Below are 19,593 nucleotides of genomic sequence, written 5' to 3' on the forward strand. Positions count from 1 at the left end.
AATTATAATACTGATACGGTAGCGTGCGTGGTGTTTACCTACACCCGCATGTATACACCACGCACGCTACTGTATCAGTATTATATAATTGGCCAATTTTTGTTTAATGTTTCCATGTTTGTGTTTTGTGTATTTTACGAATCTTCCCAGTTATGAAGAGAATTTGGAGTATGTTTTAACTGGTAACAGCTTGAAAATGAACCTTCAGGTTTGAAAACTGGGTCGCTGACCTTAACCCGGATCACCGACAGTACTACAGGTATTTAACCTTTTAATTATAACTTCTCTGTATTTCATATTCATTCACCAAACTGAACTTGAGGAGCTTTGAGAAGATTGTGAGGGCTGACAGTTGTTAGGTTGCACACTATCAGTAACTTGTGAAGGCCTACTGGTAGGAAAAATCCTGGTAGATTACTCAAGTAGGAAAACAGCTTCTTGCCTGTAGGGGAAAATTTATGAAACCAAACCTAAGCAAAGTATGTTTATCAACAGATTACGAAATTGGTTGAAAAGTCTGCTTGCTAAGAGCTCTTAACAATGTTAATGACATTTGATGCATGAACTTACTTTATTAATTACTTATTTAATTAACGTGTAATAAAGGATCAAGTTGGAGCTATTTACAGACTGTTTCTTCTAAAAGTAAAAATGTTGAAATGTTCCACTAATAATATTTAATCTCTATTTTTACCACATTATTGCCTCGGTGAAAATAAGTTGCGATCATTAAAGGAGATGGTTTAAGTTTTCATGTTTGTAATAATTTGTGGAATGATGTAGTTAAATTTAATTCAATAATAGTAAAACTAACACAATAATACTACCAATTTGGCAATTTATGTTTTCTTTCAGGCCACTGGACCCATACCAGTACCTCAAATTGCTAAAAAAATTAAACCGGTAAGTTACAAACCTACTGTTTTTGTTTTTGTGATGTATATATTTTTTAAATATAAATTAATGTACTTTTCTTATCGATTTAAAAGGTTTCATTTAAAATTATATGTCATTTTTAGAACATTTAAATAACATTTGAAAATTGAGAAATATTTGGTATTTCTAACAGTTTTACTTAAAGAAAAGAGTAAAATGTGTAATGAAAAGTGGCTAGGATAGAAACAATTGAAATTTCGTCCATGATATTAATATTTTTATAATAAAATATTTCACAAATAGACAGTTGTGTTTATTATAAAAATATAAAAATATAAAAAAAATATAAAAATATAAAAAATCTTGAGCATTGAACTTTGACGTTCTAAAATCTTCTTTTTTTTTGACGCATGTCCTATTCTCCCACGAATATGTAAATAAAGAACATTGTCTATTGTCTATTGTATATTGTCTATTGAACATTTTTAAGTTAAATTAACTAATAATATTCCATCAGGAACCCAAAAAACTTGCTGTAAGTGTCACCAACCCGAAATACAGTCTTCATCCAGAAGACAAAATGATCAATGTGAGTACAAAAATTATCATTTTACTTGATGTGAAAAAAATGTAGACTTAGATCTAGTAGATAGTCTTTAGAAAAAGTTACCTATTCTAGACATTGAATAATTAAAATATTATCTACTAGTTCCTCTCAACTGAACTTGATCTGTATACTTTTTACTGTAAAAAAGATTAATTTAGTCTCCCTTTTCATTTTTAGGTTTTATTACTATCTTTAACTGTTTCAGAACTACCATGGACTTCAAGACCATCTGGCTCTTTTAGAGGTATGTCCAAAAATATGTTGTTTTCCTAAAAGGATTCAATAATTTTCAAATTGTGAAATTTAATATTGTAATTTATATTGATATAATGTCTCTTGTGTTTGATGATTAATTAATACAGAGTTTTTTATCAACGTATTTAGTACACTTAGGCCTACAACCCTTTTTTCTTGAACTCAGCCTTGCATGAAGTTGTATTTCCCAAAGATCGAAAAGGTTAAAATAAAACTTGAAAGAACTTAAAGTGTATGAGTTAAAGTTTCAAATACGTCCGCAAAATCAGTAAACTAAATTAATAAATTTGACTTTTAAAGTAAACAAGTGATTACAGTAGTTATTATTAGGTATTTCAAACTATTTTTGGGATAGTTTATATCTTATTCCTCATTGATAAAAATAAAATTTTAAGTGGTAGTTTTGTAATTGATTTAATCTAAGATGTGAAGTAGCTTGTTACCCATTACAATTTATATATTTAAAATTTCAGCACCAAAAAGCCGTGGAGAGCCACCTAGGATTACATCTTGATCCGCTTCACCCTTCTGTGAGTGCGTTGTGCTTTATTTAGGCCTATATAGTTTTTTCTAACAATTGTAAAACATTTTAACTAAGTCTATTTCCTTTGTGTAAGAGCTTCAACAATATTTAATCAATAAACCATTAAAAACTTTAGATTTAATTCTCATCATCAAATTTATTTTCAAACTAAAAACCATTTTTGATTGATTGAAACGATTTCGCTTGGTTATGTAAATGCTCATATTTCTTTTTTAAATTAGAGGTATATCAGAATGCTACTTTACGCTATAAATTTATTTCTTTTAGTGATACCGATTTCATAGCAATCAATTTTGTTTCAATATTAACAACTGCAGAAAACAGCAAACAATAAGCAATTTATTATTATAACCTAAACAGATTTTAAGTTTGGAAAAATATGTCAATTATAGCAAAACGTGCCTTACATCTAAAAAAAAACAAAATAAAACCAGTTTGATGCAATTAAATAAATTAAAAAAATATATGTTGTCTGAAAGATATGAGTAATGTTTTAGACATGGTACTTTACTTTTTGTAAGGGTACAATTACAAGATGTTTTAACTAAGGTTTTACAGAACTGTAATACTAGTCAGGTCAGTTAATATCAAATGGATTTTTATTTGCATTGTTTGTTTTAGGTATCCCATGAGAATGTGAATCCACCAATGTTACACAAAAAGGTTTGTTATTCTTTTTCATTTTGGTTGTAGAAAGATCCCTTGGATATACTAATAGAATTTTACATTTAAAGAATGTTTACCTTGGATACTTATTTTGTTTGTTCTGGGTTACTGTATGGTTATTTTGTTGACATTTAAAGAAGTTTTATTAACTTTTTTATAGCCTAAGCTTTAAACAGTAATGTTATGTAAAATTCACAATTTTGTTGTGTATTATTAAACTGTCCTAAAATTATTTGTTTATTTTACAGGGTATTGGAGTTGACAATATTAACCATCGTATTAGAAAGCGCAAGGTAATTTTCTGATTTTTGTGTGAGAATTTAGTGTTGAGGGAATAGATTAATGTTCAGACTGGAGGCCATTGTCTTGATATATCATTGAAATGAAATGAAAAATGCTTTATTGTCTTTTGAATTTGTACAAATCATCGAAAATGTCAAGATACAGCTACAATTATAGCATAGTCAGTTAATTAATTAATAAAATACTTATAGCTAACCAAACAAAGGGAGACATATTATAATACATATTCTAAATGAATAATTACAACTGAAGAATCTTATTCTTAAAAAATCTTCCAAACTATAAAACGGGTTATTGGTCCGCCAACAATAAAATTTATTTTTGAAATCCTTTATTAATTTTTAATTTAATTATGGATTCAAGAAAGTTGTTCATTAACTTGTTGTCAACTTAAGAAAACTTTACCATTGCAATAGTTTTAATATATTAAAGTAGTTATCATTGTATCATCGTTTAACTAAGTACTGTAATTAATATTAATAGCACATAGGCTGTAGTTTTTAATTGAACAACAAATAGTTGGATTAGTTTGATCAATGTGAAATTTGCTTTCAGGGCAAAGTTCAATTTTAACTCAATAGAAATTCATATACAGTCAAAAACCGTTAGTACAAACCTTGGTAAAACATATTTTTTTCAATCTCCTTGAAACTTTCATTATGCTAAAAACACCTCTATACAACATAGTAATTAGGCTAAACACCTCCGTAAGACGAATTTATTTGTGTCATGGGCTAGGACTGATTAACCTCTATACAACAAATATTCTTAGCACAAAACTTCTACAAAGACAAATGTGAACTCTATAAGACAAATTTTGCATGATTTCAACCTCCATAGTAAGTAGTTTTCAAAACAAATAGAAGTTGTCTCAACATGAAACCTCCCACCCATCCCTCTTCCTTCCTCAGTCATTGTTTGGCATTTGCATGTGCCGAGGAGGAACCTATATAAGACGAATAACAGCAGTATGAAACCTCGATAAAATGTACCTCTTTATTAAGAATACCTTGATAATATTGTGTTTTCCCCCACCCCTTGAAATTCATCTTATAGAGGTTTGAATGTAGTGTATGAACAGTGCAACAGACATAGTAACTGAAATGATGACATTAAGGCCGGCCACACACAGAACCAGGCGGGGCGGGGCGCGACAGGGCACGACGAGACGCCTGATTTGCCCTGTCCTGCTGCTGTCACACACAGAATGAGACGGGGCACGTCAAGTAGTAACAAGTTTAGCCCCCATAAACCGGAAAATTAATATAGGATTTTTTTTTATTTCTGAGCCTTGAGCCGATTTAGCAAACTTTTAAAATGGACTTTAATACTTGGGAGCAGAATAGAAAACAAAATTTAAACAGCCATACCTCCAGAAAAGTGTTTTTTGAAACCCTTAAGATATGAACGTTTGCCCTCTATTTCCTCAGTTATCAATACAAAGATAAATTATTATTTATTCAACCACTGTAGTAATATCACTACTTCACTACGACTTGTATAGTCGTATCAAAGGGTGTAATATTTGGTCGTACAAATTGTTACTGTACAGTCTTATTTGTAAATATTATCGGTTGTAAAATAATCCTTATCCAAATTTGCCCGTCAGTGAATAAATCACATGACCGCGCATGCGCAGAAAGTTCTGCCCGGCAGCGACTTGCCTCGGGGCATAATTTTGGAGACCTTCGCATTTTGCCCTGAGGGCGCCCGGGGGCGTCTTTTCGACGTGCCCTGCCTCGCCCGGTCCTGTGTGTGGAGCTCAATAAGCGCCCGTGCAATTCCCGTCGCACAAGACGCCCCGGGGCAAAATGCCCTGTCGCGCCCTGCCTTGCCTGGTTCTGTGTGTGGCCGGCCTAAGCCTAATGCAAAGTGTGAAATTACCATTATGTTTATAAAAGTAAATACAATTTCAAACAGGAAAATAGCTGGAATGATAATGCACCTGGCAATTTTGTTCTCATGGATCTTTCTTTTAGATAAGAGATTTTAAACATTGTTTTCACTGCAATTATTTAACATCCAATAATGTTTATGCATATATGTTTTTGTCCTTATTGTAATTGTAGCAGATATGTGTATTTGAGTAACCAAAAGAGTGCAGTTTTTGTTAAATCTACCACCAATATTCCAGATTAATTTTACCATTTTCCATTAGGCTGCCGTCTCAGGATCTTTGGAGTCTCTTGAGTCAATTAGCCAGGTGTTGGACTCAGATGAATTGAAAGTCGGTTCATCAATCCAAAATCTTGCTGCGGCTAAGGAAACTGCTTATGTAAGTAGTCTGCAAATCTAATAATGTTGCTCGTATGAGTGCTATAAAATTATATTTAGTCATTTAAGATCAGAATGACTATTTTAAGGTTGTATTAGTTGGTAGAAAGTATTTCAGTCTTAGAGGGAAGTGGTTGGCTTTAAAATATACATGTTATGTATCAAGAACACTTTCACAAAGTAAATTGTGCATACCCATTATTAAATGTGTTTTACACCATAGCAATATTGTTCTGCAATCACTCATAAGTTTAATGTTGAGTAAATTTCATTCAACAGGAGTTACTAAGGATATGTTAAATGAATTAAGTTTTCAATTTTAATATAAATTGCAGTTAAATAACAAAATATTCATAAATTGATGACTGCTCCCATGCTCTCTTAAAAAACAAACAATAATTGTTCATAGAGATTGTGAACTGCCTAGTTTTATTTTATCATAGTTAAAAAATAAAGTTATAACAACACACAAATAATTGTTTTCATCAGACTGTCCAGAAAGCAGCCATTTTTAGTTCTCGAAATCGTCTGCAAAATCGTTGTTTTTGGGTAACTTCGAATAGGGAACAGAAAAAACATATGGTGAATTTTTCGGTTTGCTAACCTCAAAATTTTGTTACACTGTTAATCCCCATAGAGACGAATGGACTATAAAGATCTTTTAAATTATGTTTGTAAACAACAGAAATGTAAACATTGATGACGTCTTAGTAAGAACCTCACATGATGGAGTCTAATTTTGTAACGATTAGGAGGTTATTTCCACAGTATGATGAAAATAGTTGTTCATCACATGGTGCAAAGTGGTTTTGGTACTTAACTTAATATTACTTCCAAGCTCGGCTGCGCCTCTCTTGTAAGACACAATTGCATACCAAAAAGAGCCACTTTTGCTCTTAGTGATGAAGAAAACTACTAGAAATATGATAATGTCACATTTATAATTCTATAAACCATAAGCAACATTTCTTATACCTCTATTTATTTTCTATCCCTATTAGTGGCAACACTGTCACAGTGCATTAAGGTTCACATTGCCTAGTCTTTGGAAATTTACCTATTCCTACAATTTTTCCTCTTCAACATTCTGTGTGTGTTTTTCTTGCTGCCGCAAACGAAAGCTTAATGCACTGTGCGTGTTGTGACTTGTCTCAACATGTCCTGAATGCTTGTTTAACGTGATTTGTTGAAAGTGACGTAAGTTCGTTGAGTTTCACAGATGCTGCTAGATGTTAAGCTTTCGTTTGCCTGGCGGCCACCACTTTAGCATGGTAGGTATTTGTTGACAATGGTTGTTTATAATGTCATGATTAAGATATGTTTACTAGCTCCAATTTGAATATTTATATTTTTTTAAGTTTATTCAGTTGGTATAGTGTGAAGCCATAACATGTCATGATTAAGATATGTTTACTAGCTCCAATTTGAATATTTATATTTTTTCAAGTTTAATTATTCAGTTGGTATAGTGTGAAGCTATAACATGAATTAGTTACAAACTTGACAGTTTGACAGTGTTTATTAAAGATAAACTGATAGAATTATTTGAGAAATAAGGTAAATGTAAATGCATTTTTTAATATTAAAATCAAGCTTTCAGTGTGTTTGTGGTATTGCAGTCAATGTACCCAGAATCTGAAAGTGTTGTGTTTTTGGATGAAAAAGATCCGATTGAAGCATATGAAAGGGAAAGGCTATTAAGAACTGCAAGTCCTACTCCTCTTGTGAGTTGTAATTGATTGTTATTTCAAATCTTTGGGAACTCCAACCATCCAAATTGCCGATTATACAAATAATCAATTTTATATAAAATTTTAAAGTGCTTACAGAAAAAATTTAAATGCACAGTAATAAGATTTGTTATTAAAGAAGGCAGAATCCATGATCGCGGGAAAATCCAAAACCTGTCTCGCAATCGTGTTGACGTTGACACCATCATGGTCTCCCGCGATTGCAGCAAAATAATGAACTCATCCCACGGTAGTGTAGACACCTTCATCGTCTCCTGCAGTCATTGTAACATCCTCATCATTTTTCCCGATCGTGTCTAAATGATAAATATATTCCACAGCTGTGTTGACACCATCATTGTCTACCACGATTGCGGCAAAATGATAAACATATCTCACAGTTGCGTAGACACCTTCATCGTCTCCCGCAGTCATGGTAACATCAACATCGTTGTTTGCAATTGCGCCAAATGATAAATATATCCCACGGTCGAGTTGACACCACCATTGTCTCCTGGGGTATGGAAAATCATAATCTTACTTTGCGATCCCTGCAAAAGAGTACGTTTTCTGATCGCGAAATTATCGTAGACGTGTTCTGCAATTGCAATTGTAAAACCTCGGCATTACTTGGCCTGTTTTTAAAGACTCTGAATTTCAGTAAAAATCCAATTATCCAAATGTTTGATTATTCGAATGGGGTCCGGCCCCAATTGATTTGGATAGCTGGTGGAGTTCTACCTTATCTGTAACTTTTCAACACTATCATATTCTGTTAAATGTGTGGAATTTGTGAAGTCAAATTGAGAATGATGTATGTAGAACTTATCTAACCATAATACTAAATTGGTTACATCTCAGGATTTATTTAATATAAAGGATTGGTAGGTTTGAATAAGTATTTTCATAAGCTTATATGAGTTTATTTGTTTTTAGGGTGGAACAAGAACTACAAGGCTTACAAAACAAGTAAGATTTTTAAGACATTTTAAGATTTTAACCACTTTTTCACTTTAACAAGTTACTCCTCTTAGTAATCAATAAATAAAATAAATAAAAATAAATAAATAAATAATAAATAAATAAATCAATCAATCAATAAAAAGTTATCAATACCAGTACTCCTATGATGCGTTTAACTTAAGTTTCCATGTTATTTCACACATATACACTTTATCCCTCTTGGATTGAATTTGTGTGTATTTACTTAAAAGTATGACTTTTTTTAAAGCAATCTTCTTTTTCAAAAATGTCTAGTGCCTATTTAAAATACGAAATTTGATAAATATTACTATTTACTTTGATTTTAAGTTAGTTTTTTTCAATAACATTTTCTACCATGATTAAAATTATATTGAATTCTACTCAGAGTAACAAACATTTGTGTGTACTTGCTTGTTTACATAATGATATTGCATTATTGTATTATTGTTGTCTTATGTTGTTTAGGGTTGTAAGTGTGATTATATCTGGTATTTTAATATTTCCCTTGTTACAGGCTTGGTTGAAGAACATAAGTTTAGCTCAATGGCGGCCGACTGGAGTATGTATGAAAAGTTTGTAATATTCTCGCAAATGACTGGAAAGGCATTTTACTATCATTTTAAGTTTTATCATTTACAAAGGACATGTTGAGACATTAACCCCCCCCCCCCCTAACCTAAAACTATAAATATTTGTTTTTAATATTTGCTGTTTGTCAAATATTTTTATTTATATATTTTACTTTGTTGATTTTATGTGTGTTTTAGAAGCGGACGGCAGCTATGCTTCTCTGCGTGAATTTATTTGTAAAAACAGAACTTTAATTGTTGTATTTACTGTTCTAGAAACTGACGGAAACAGAGCTGCAAAACAAAGAGGACAGTGTGAGTAGCCTAATTTTATCAATTATCAATTATTTAAGATGAAGACGCCACTAGGTGTGTATTTTAACCCTATGTTAGCCTATATGATTAAACAAATGTAATATAATAGATTTTTGTCATATGGTTTAAATTATGACTGATCCAGCCAATTGTAAGTTCATACAAAAATATACCAGCCAGTAACCTTATGCACATGGTAAAATAATTTTCTAGGTCAGTGTACAGTGCTGCTTTGAGAAAAATAAGATACAACATCCTAAGCTAAATTTCTTGGTAAACTATAAATGAATTAATCTTAACTATTGTAATCAACATTTATTATTTAATTCAATAAAAAAAACCATTTATTTAATTAAAATTGTGTCCAATTTTGTGTGCTCCCACTCAAGCAAGAAAATCTTCAATCATGTAATTCCGATTTATTACTAGAAAAGCCTATTCATTTACAAGTTTGATTTTCTAACTATAGTCAAACTTATATTTATCATTAGTCTGTTCTTAAATAGTAATTATGTAAATGTTAATGAGTAAGTGGTATTATTTATATTTTCAGGCTCCATTGGAAGCACTTAACCCTGCATTATATGCTCATAGAAATGTAAGTATTTCAATGATGTTTATTAAATATTTTGAGTAGTTTTTATATATTTTAATTTGTTTTTATTTTAATGGATTTAATTTTTAGTTTTTGAAATATTTAAATACCATGCATGTAAAATAAAGTGCATCAATAACACACTTAAGTCAGTCTTTACCAGAAAAGGATATAAATCAGGTTTGATCCAGGCAAAGACAAAGTAGGGCCTATACCAACAATCTAAAGTGTTCTTGGCTCCAGACAGAATGTTATATAACTTATGTGTGTTGTTGCAATACCAGGTTTTTAATTCATTATAATACGCTTTTAAAATGATCACATCAAAAGGTTTATCAGCCATGTCACAGATAGTAATTTATTCCGCCTTTCAGCAGTAAAATATTGTAATTAGCATCATCATCATCATCACCACCACCGTCATCATCATCATCATCATCATTGAGCAACCATAACCAATTCAAGCTAGTTCCAATCATTCTTTAATGAGAAGTGTTTGTTAAATTAGATGTTTGAAGCAAAAAAGAAACCCCAGAAACCTGAACCTGAATTGAACCTGAACGAGCTGTCTTTAGACAAGTTACCGATAAACCTGAAAAAATTGGCCAGAAATAGTGTGAGTATATTCTAGATTCGTTGGTGACTTCCTTCAGTTCTTAACAGTAAACCTATTGTGAAGTTATATATAGTGCTGTGATGCAAATCAATATTATTTTATTCAACAATTAGTCAGATTGATAATATGATAGACTCACGTCTTGATTGAAAATGGGAACTAAACTATTGGCTAATCTAATATATAAGCATAAAAAATGTGTGGACAATTTTCAATATTGTTTCTTAAACTATAATTACTTTCTTAAGATGTTCAAGAGGTTAATTATTCTGAGGAGGTTATAGCACGTACCCAGACTAAATTGCACTAGAACCTAGAGTTAACTGTTCACATTCTGTACCTAAAAACGAAAACCCTTAATTGTGAATGAGTCGTGAATTTTGTCAACCGTGAAAACCCTGGATCGTGCAGTGAATTTTGTTGTTCAACTTTGAAAAAGGGGCGGAAAGTGTTACATTGTTCCTGAAGGTATATGTTCAAATCTTGGCCCTCAATTTTCAGTTATCTAGATAACAGGTATTTGGTAGGTGAAGGAAAAAAAGTGGGAAAATTAATTCTAAGTCACTAATAGGCTTAAAAGATTCCATTTAAGTGTTACTGATTGCCAACATAACACTTCCTATGGTGTGTCTGGTGGCAGGCTGAAGTGATAGCTGTAATTGTGAGCAAGGACGGATCCATTCCCAAGTGCCACATCAGTTCCAGACTGAAGAACAGAGAATTGCCTCAACTACCACTGTCTTCACCAGAGGTATCTGAGAACTGGTTACATATCCACCTTATAGCATACATGTTAAACATTTTCTTCAACTTTAAAATACTTATTGTGTGTGTATTAAGGCTGTTATGATTATTTTTCTGTTTTTTGTAAGGAAACAGTCCAATCTCTTGTATTGTTACTATTTAATGGTATCCTTTTGACTAATTGAAATCCCAATCCCAATGACAAATATCATCTCAAACCAGATTTGAGCATGATTGGGATCTAATCAGCAACCTTTGTACTTGATTGCACTGTAACCACTGTCACTCATACATACAAGAGGTTTTTAAAGACTAAAGAGTAAACTATTTTTGTCTCAATTTTCCTATATTTCACTTATACACTATACTGTTGTATGTAAAATGTAACATGTATATTGAAATTTAAGTCTCTTAAACTTATTTACTAACATTTTGTTATTTTAAGTTTATAAATGCTTTGTATTTTTGTAGATGCCAGAGATTTATAATAAGAAAAATAAAAATGAAGGACGTAACCCTCTTCTATACAAACACAGAAACGTAAGTTATGAACTGTCAAAATTACGATTCAATATTTTATTAGTGTAAATAAATAGGTACCAAGTACTACATCACAATAAAAATTCAGTTTAGGATACAAAAATTGGTAATTGATAATAGTGGCTAGACTTACCTTTCTCAAATGTTTTGTCATGTGGAGCAACAGTGTATTGTATTATGATTCTGTTTTAATTCATAGACTGCTTTATTGTTGAACTAGCTGTACCCGCGGGCTTTGCCCCGTTTAACTTCACAAGTGAGCTCGTTCGCATGGCTCAATGACGTCCTGGTTAAAGTTTGTTCGCTACGCTCACTCACCTTTAGGTTGGAGCTCGTTCGCTCCGCTCACTTGCCTTCAGGTTAGCTCGTTCGCTACGCTAACTCGCTGCCAGGTTAAAGTTCGTTCGCTACGCTCACTCACCTTTTGTTTGCAAATTGGCTGTAGTCATAAATTTAAGAAAATAATAGTGCTGCACCCTGTTGGTAATCCTTGTAACTTAAATGCTATTGAACATCATAGAACAGAACCAACTTGTTTAATTGAAACAGCTGTTAAGAAATTCCTTTTAATTATGAAAAATCATAAGGTTAACATGGGAAACTCCAGAGCCACTGGGGCGGAGCCTGAAATCCAGATCAGAATAAAAACTACTTAGTTTTCCTATTTAATGCCCAAAGAATCGGTGTACCGAATTTCAGCCTCCTAGGTAAATGGGAAGTGGGAGAATTAGTGATGAGTGAGTGAGTGAGTGAGTCAGTCAGTGAGGGCTTTGTCTTTTATATGGTGGCTAGACTTACCTTTCTCAAATGTTTTGTCATGTGAAGCAACAGTGTATTGTATTATGATACTGTTTTAATTCATAGACTGCTTTATTGTTGAATGGGAATATTTTTTGTTTGTTGTGTCAGCGCAAGAATAATAAGAATGTTTTAAGAACAAAGTCCGATTGTGGCCAAGGGGAGTAGTTCAAGATACCACTGTCATGTTCTTTGATTCCCCCACTACTATTATTGCTAGTTCTTATCAATATGCAACAATGTCAGTAGTTTATACCGATGTAAGGGGAAATCAATGCTCCCGCAAAGTATGAATAACGTTCTATGATTAGATTTCGGTGGAAAGTGGAGCAGCCCCTAATTCAAAAATAGAGACGAATACGTTTACAGAAGTGTTAAAAGAAATGTCCATAAAATGTGTAAAAATGTAAAAAATCCTCATAAGTGGCTTAGGGAGTTTGTAGAAGGCCATACACAACTGTATGATAAGGCAGTTAATTGTTCTTCACATTGTTATCAGCTATGACAACACAAATCATTGCATAGAGGTGGGAACCATCTTGAATACTGTAGTTGGGGAAGTAAAGAATACACAGAATCAGTGGCAGTTCCGGGGGGGGGAGGGGGGCACAGAGACTAAACCCTATTGGACCCTGGAAAAACAAACTTTAACATACATCTTGTCCTAAGAACATAATGGAAAGTCCTCCTCTCTTGAAGGTGTGTCCCACACTCCCCAAACTCCCATTAGATCTTCCCTTGACAAGGTCCTAAAACCGCCACTGCACTAACTAAACTAGGATGTTAAATTCATAGTTAGAATCCCTTTTTACTTGTTCCTAGGTAACCATTTACCTCATTAAAACCATTACAATCAAATCAATATTAAATTCAACCACCATCTCCTAAAATGCTCAAAAATTTGAAAGACAGTATAAAAAAGAATCTAGTGACATCTAACAGGGCCAACCATGCCATACTTTTCAGTTTAGCTGTGATAGCCACTGCAACAGCTGTTACTATTATTAGTCCATGTAGAAACAAGGGGAATGATGAAACTTGTTAGCCTTCCAGTCAGAAACCTGTCCCTCCTCTTTCTACAATCTTCATTTTATCTTCGAAAAGTAACAAGTAAACAATGATCAAAACATGGTTTATCAATTGACATCAGCTCTCTGGCATCGAGAATAAATCAAAATTTAATAAAAAAAAATATAAGTTGCATTGGTTTATATTAATTGATAGTTTTTCTAAGAGTGTGAATTTGAAGAAACTACTGCAGTTTTATTCTGGTAGTAATATCGTGGTTTTTTTATAGTTCAATGTCAATAAATGTTCAAAAAAGGCAATATTAACTGGATTGGAAGTGTTACAATTAATATTACATTTGTTTATGTTAAATGAAATAATTTAAGTTAGTGTAAATACATAATGATATAATTTTTTCTAGGAGTTTTGGCCACTTATAAAAAATACAGATCACTTGAGCTAGAAAAATCTGTTAGAAATAAACAAAAATTATCCAATATGCATTTATTGTCTGAAAATTTAAAAAGTATGTAATTTACTTTTTCATTTTTTTTTTCAGTTAATATTATGAATTTATGGAAAACTCAATTTATTTTTAGTTATTGTTATTTAAGGTTTTATGACATGTCTTATGGGGAAAATAGAGTCGAACAGAATAAATTAACAAATAAATTGTTATATATACATTTTACTTATCAATTAGAATGCAACTATATTAAAATCCGAATTTCAACATCTCTCACAGTACAATAAACTCGTCGCACATGTCGTGTTTGGTGACCACCTTATTCAATGAAGCCAGGAGCTTCTCCTCCATTAGGGTTTTCACAGTAGAGTTGAGGTGAACATTGACCCATCCCTCAATATTGCTGGCTAGAAAGTTGAGTGACCTCAAGCCTCTGACTTCTGTTCTTAGTTCGCTCTGATCACTCACCTCAAAACTTCTCTCTCCCAGGGTGACGTTGCAGTTTGCCAATTCGTTATTACCTTCATCTTCGTTATTATATCTTCTTATTGGTTGGCTGACTCGGATTTGCAGACTTAACACGTACGATATCGGACCCGTAGAGATTGCCCCTGAAGAGTTCTTCCCTCCGCCTGTCGCTTCATAGCAGAACTTTACTGATTCTGCGTACACTTGGAAACATTCGACGCAAACTAGAAAAACTTCTTTTCCAAGTGCGTTACTCACTTTATACTTCCTCAAGGCTCCTGATGACATTGTTTCTGAAGACTTCAACACTGGGTTTTGCAGCCACCCGTTGAAAGCATGAAATACTACTTTCATTCCTTTGTACTCCACCTTTTCGTTGATTTCTGGAAGATAGTAAACTCCTTGCTTTCCCAGGCTGCCAGTCATAAGCTCGAAGGATTCTTTGAAAATGTCGTTGAGTGAAGTTGCTATACGGCTGATATCTGCAGTTATACCGAGGTCTTTGAAAGCCATAGAGGAAAATCCTGGCTTAAACACAGTGAAAACAACTAACAAAATACACAGTTTCATTGTCACTAGTATGAAACTCACAACACTACAAATGATACTGAAACACTGGACTTTCGTTGAGAGTTATATAAAACGTCTTCAATCTGAAACTAGATAAGACAACATGCCCTCCAACAAGGGTTCTTTCATTGATAATGAGGTTGACATAATCAGAGTAAATAGATGGTTGTTTTTATTTAACTTGAGTTCTAATTTCATCTTTGACCCAAATATCATAGTAATGTTTGTTTACTCTACTAATGCTAGTGATTGTTGTTGTATTGATTTTTCTTCTGATTATTATATGTAGAGGACTTTTTGACTATGTCAACATTTATGTGGCATTTTCATTCTAGTTATTTCCCAGATTTTTGAACAAATCTATGTGTTAGAAATTTAAGATAGTAAGTTAAAAAACAAAAATAAGAATTTATATTAAAGGAATTTTATCTTTTCATTGTTTATTTATTTATTTTGTTGTTGATACTTTGCATTATATTTGATTATTGACAATTGTAGATTAATTAAGTTAAATGTCAGGTGTACAACTGTTGCAGATGTTGACAATCAGTGATTTGAAGGATGATGGCATGAGGATCAACAGTGGAGATTTGGTGAGTCAATAAAAAAGATTGGTAAATGTCAGTTAAACATAGTATACAAACTTGAAATAGCTTAGAATATTATTTGATAAAAAAACAATAAGATTTTTATGATCACATTCCCATCCCATTGATGGCCAGAAACCCTTATTAATAGCTGTTTTGTATCCTTTTTTAAAGACAAAAATTAATTATCAATAATTGAAATTTGTATCTCAACATCCACCATTGCTTCCTCATTGTTTTCATTATTCCAGTATGACAATTATTAAGTGAGTGTTCATTTATTTTATTATTATTAATTGATCCTTTGTTTCCAAAATAATGATGTTGACTTGACTTTCAAGATTTTTCCTCGCCATGTAGGGATAATAACAAGCTTGGTTCAATTTAACATGTCAAAATATGTTTTTTTTTTTAGTATTTATAGACTTTTGTGTCCTTCTGAAGTTAATCTTGCTCTCTGTTTTTATTTATCTTTCTGTAATAATATTGGGATAAATAAACGTATTTCATTTCATTTTATTTATTTATTTTGTATTATTTGTTTCAAATTTAAAAATGTTATTTGTGTTTCAGATAAAACAAATGTTACAAGATAAAAAGGACAAAAGGCAAAATGGACAGGTAAGTGATTGGGATTCAAATTACTAAAATGGTTCATTTTTTACAGAGGCAAATTATATTGATAACTATTCAAGACCTTACATTTATCCTATAAATACCAACAATACAAAAACGGTGACCCTCTAAAGCCTGATCCCAGATTCAAGAGCCAGAAATCTCATGAAACTTTTAATTTTTTTTACTAATCGTTATGGTAAATTTTCATCATAATGCTTTTAAATAGCTTACTACCAAAAAAATTAACTTCAAACCGCGGCACTCAAAAACCTCTTTAAAAAAAAATACAGCCCTACCAATAGAGAAAAACATAATTGCACATAACTGCACTTTATAATATGTACCTATACACAAGAGGGTTTGATTGAAACAAATTTAAAACCTTCAATTATAAAAATTGTTTGCCTGTTGTGTTGTCATTGCCCTCAAAATGGATAAAAAATACATATTCTTGGTAACTGAAAATTTAACTGACAAGTTTAAGTCCCTGTTTAGTTGATTAAAAACTACAAACAGATGTCAGATTGTTTGTTTAAGCATAGAAAAACAATTATTTTATAAAACTATTTTGAATTATTAAATCATGTTGAAAATGAAATTATATGAATAGAAAACAATTTTGTTTGTTTTCCAGGCAGTACGATTGGACGATTTTGTGAAAGGAGGGCACCCAAGTCAGGATATAAGATTTGTATGTAGAAAACAATAGAATTCTTTCAATTAAATTTTAATGCAATAGCTTTAGAATATACAGTTATTTATTTGATCATAGTTTTGTAGACTATTTTACTTTAAAAATATTAAAAATAAAACTTAAATTTACTGCTTTTTACATGTTAACATTTAAAAATCATGTAATTAGGGAACTGACTTTACTGATTTAAGTACAAAATTACTTGTAAATTCTACTTTATGATTGGCAATTTGGATAGCAATTTTTAATGATACCTATATGAGATTATGCAAAGTTACTTAAGGGACCCTCCCCTTTTGCCGGTGGGGCGGGGGCACCCCTGGACCCCCAAGGGATATGTCAGCGTTAATTGTGAACCTCCTATTAGTCAAGTCACCACGAGCCGCCTCTTGATAGGTCTGTTTGTAGAGTATTAACTACTATCTTGTACTACTGTTATATTTGTTGGTAAATATTTTCCAGAAAGGTAGAGGGAGAGAAAATTACAACCCATTATACCTGAATGAAAGAAGAGTGAGTATATTCTCATAATGGTAATGATAATGATAATCCTTGTTAGTCATATTCTATAATCCAGCCATTACCGTAGTGTATATGTTGAAGAAGTACCAAAATAAATATGTTAACTGTTTGGAGTTCAAGGTGAATTTCCCACTCCTACAAAACATACCTAAATTAAATCCTTTTGACTATAGCTACACTAGGTGAAGTATCCAATTCAATGGTAACCACAAAAAAACCCTGATCCAAGTTGTATTAACTGATTCTTAGTCTTGTTTTTAAATGAATTAATGAATCTGTTATTTCTCATAATTTTATTTTTATTTGAAGTATATTAATTAGCGTGCCTGATTCGGTGAGTCCATGGCACTTGCCATCTCTTTTAATCAGTATACAGTTCACCCTTGCACTGTACCGGCTAACCCCTTCTTTGCCTTGCTAAATACCACGCACACAGGCCCAAGGCCTATGTAGATGGGTAAATACAAAATTAAAAGAGGCTGCAAACCTCTTAGTGCTTGTTTTTGCCTAACAAGTTTGAAAGAGTGTACCGTACAGAACATAATATTAAGAGAACTATTAATCATTTTTAGGCTATGATTTTGATATACATAGGTTCAATAATTAATTAGAAAATCAATAATATAGACATCCTTTCTATATTATTTAAGTGTGTAAGATAAGCTGAAATATTTGTAAATACTTGAGTGATTACTTTAAACTAGGGATTACTTATAAAAAAAATGTAACTGCTTTGGATTTTATTGTAAAAAAAATAGAGAATCTTTTCAATAATTAAATTCAAGTTGTAAAAACAAGGTTTTGGTATTGATTATAGATTATAGATATCTTTTGTCCATGATTTAGGCACTAATTAATGATTCATGATTATTTCAGCTCCTGTATGCAAAGACAAACCAATTTCAAGTAAGTACTTATTTAGCATAAATTTCAGCAACGTATTTTGTTTGTAGGTCTACATAACATTCAAAATAGTTTCCCTAAATTTTCAAAAATAATGGTTGAAAAAATATCTTACGAAAAAATAATATTCAAGCTTTTTGTAAACAGGTTTTTGTTTGTGAATAATTGTTTGATAAACTATCTATTTGCCATTATTTGTCATTTTAAGAAACACTGGTGCTCTTAAGAGTAGAGAGTTATAAATAGGGAATTATAATTCAAATTTAGTTCCATCAGCTAAATCAGCTTGATTTTTAATGGAACCTTCTAGGTTATGCAGTTTGTGTTCTTCCATTTTACCTGTTGAATTCAGCACTAAATTTAGTTTTTTCATGCTTATCAACAAAGTTGATTATTTAGCTTTTGTATTTTCAGCCTGACAGCAATGAAACTCCTCATGCTAAAAGAGAAGTAAGTAGTTTGATATTTTTATCTTGATAGCTTATTTTTATTTTAAACTTTAAGGCTCATGATAAATATTTTTTTTTTATTGACAGCTCAGCAAAAAATATTTTCTTACCAACTAGTCCCAGTATGTCCAAAAAAAGATTTTTAGAAAATAAATCTTCCATTATGTCTAAAAATAAATTAAGGAGTGTTAATTAAAATGACTCAAGTTTGATCATATCCAAGACCATCAAATTATCTCATAATGTCCAAAATTAAAATTTTAGAAAAGTTTTATAAAGCACAAAAAAACAGTCAAGGCAGGCAAAAATATACCACACAACCTACTGCTGGGAAGTCATTGCAGGAGCCTTACTATTTCAAAACTGTAGGCTACTGTTTTCTGCCTTTGTAAAATGTTGCGGATAAAATGTTGATGGTCTTGGATGGACATTATGGCCTATAAAAAAAAAAAACAATATATTGGGGAAACATTGCTTTAATCTATTTCTTACATATTTTTATAAATCAATCGCATAAGCTTTATCAGCTAGAACATCATTTAAACAGTTATTGTTTTGTTTTGTTATATATTTGCTATTGCAGGTCAAAGAAGAAGCTCAAAACCCAGCACTATATGCTTACAAGAATGTAAGTATTGTTTTGCTAACACAATTATAAAACCTTTAATGCAAATTATATTTTACTTATAAATTAGTTAACTAACTTTATTTTACACTATACTAAGTTAAAAATTCTGAATTTACCCAAAGGCCCTGAAACAGTAAGGTAATAATCTGCTACCATGAAACTTTCATAGAGGACATAGAAAACAAATCTTGTCTGACAGACTGTCCCAGGCAAGTTAAATTCTTGACAAACAGTTTAACAATTAATTTTACCTAAATTTTTTCA

At 31.7% G+C, this 19,593-nt stretch overlaps 1 protein-coding gene across 1 annotated transcript in view; it reads left to right on the plus strand.

Annotated features, from left to right (window-relative positions):
• The window catches only part of LOC129000424 (uncharacterized), a 63,329-nt gene extending 43,970 nt beyond the window's left edge, over positions 1–19,359 (plus strand). Inside the window, exons 26-43 of the mRNA XM_054427388.1 lie at positions 856–903; positions 1,394–1,465; positions 1,689–1,727; positions 2,212–2,268; positions 3,197–3,241; positions 5,410–5,526; positions 9,085–9,123; positions 9,677–9,721; positions 10,227–10,334; positions 10,975–11,085; positions 11,550–11,618; positions 15,465–15,521; positions 16,089–16,136; positions 16,768–16,824; positions 17,290–17,340; positions 18,226–18,255; positions 18,667–18,702; positions 19,285–19,359. Of these exons, the coding sequence (XP_054283363.1) occupies positions 856–903; positions 1,394–1,465; positions 1,689–1,727; positions 2,212–2,268; positions 3,197–3,241; positions 5,410–5,526; positions 9,085–9,123; positions 9,677–9,721; positions 10,227–10,334; positions 10,975–11,085; positions 11,550–11,618; positions 15,465–15,521; positions 16,089–16,136; positions 16,768–16,824; positions 17,290–17,340; positions 18,226–18,255; positions 18,667–18,702; positions 19,285–19,359 (1,104 nt within the window). The remainder of the gene's footprint in view (positions 1–855; positions 904–1,393; positions 1,466–1,688; positions 1,728–2,211; positions 2,269–3,196; positions 3,242–5,409; positions 5,527–9,084; positions 9,124–9,676; positions 9,722–10,226; positions 10,335–10,974; positions 11,086–11,549; positions 11,619–15,464; positions 15,522–16,088; positions 16,137–16,767; positions 16,825–17,289; positions 17,341–18,225; positions 18,256–18,666; positions 18,703–19,284) is intronic.
• The last annotated feature ends 234 nt before the right edge of the window (positions 19,360–19,593 follow it).

This window comes from Macrosteles quadrilineatus, unplaced genomic scaffold (genome assembly GCF_028750875.1).
Source record: "Macrosteles quadrilineatus isolate MER2022 unplaced genomic scaffold, UCM_ALF_1.0 Scaffold_8__2_contigs__length_117827958, whole genome shotgun sequence".
Classification (NCBI taxonomy): domain Eukaryota; kingdom Metazoa; phylum Arthropoda; class Insecta; order Hemiptera; family Cicadellidae; genus Macrosteles; species Macrosteles quadrilineatus.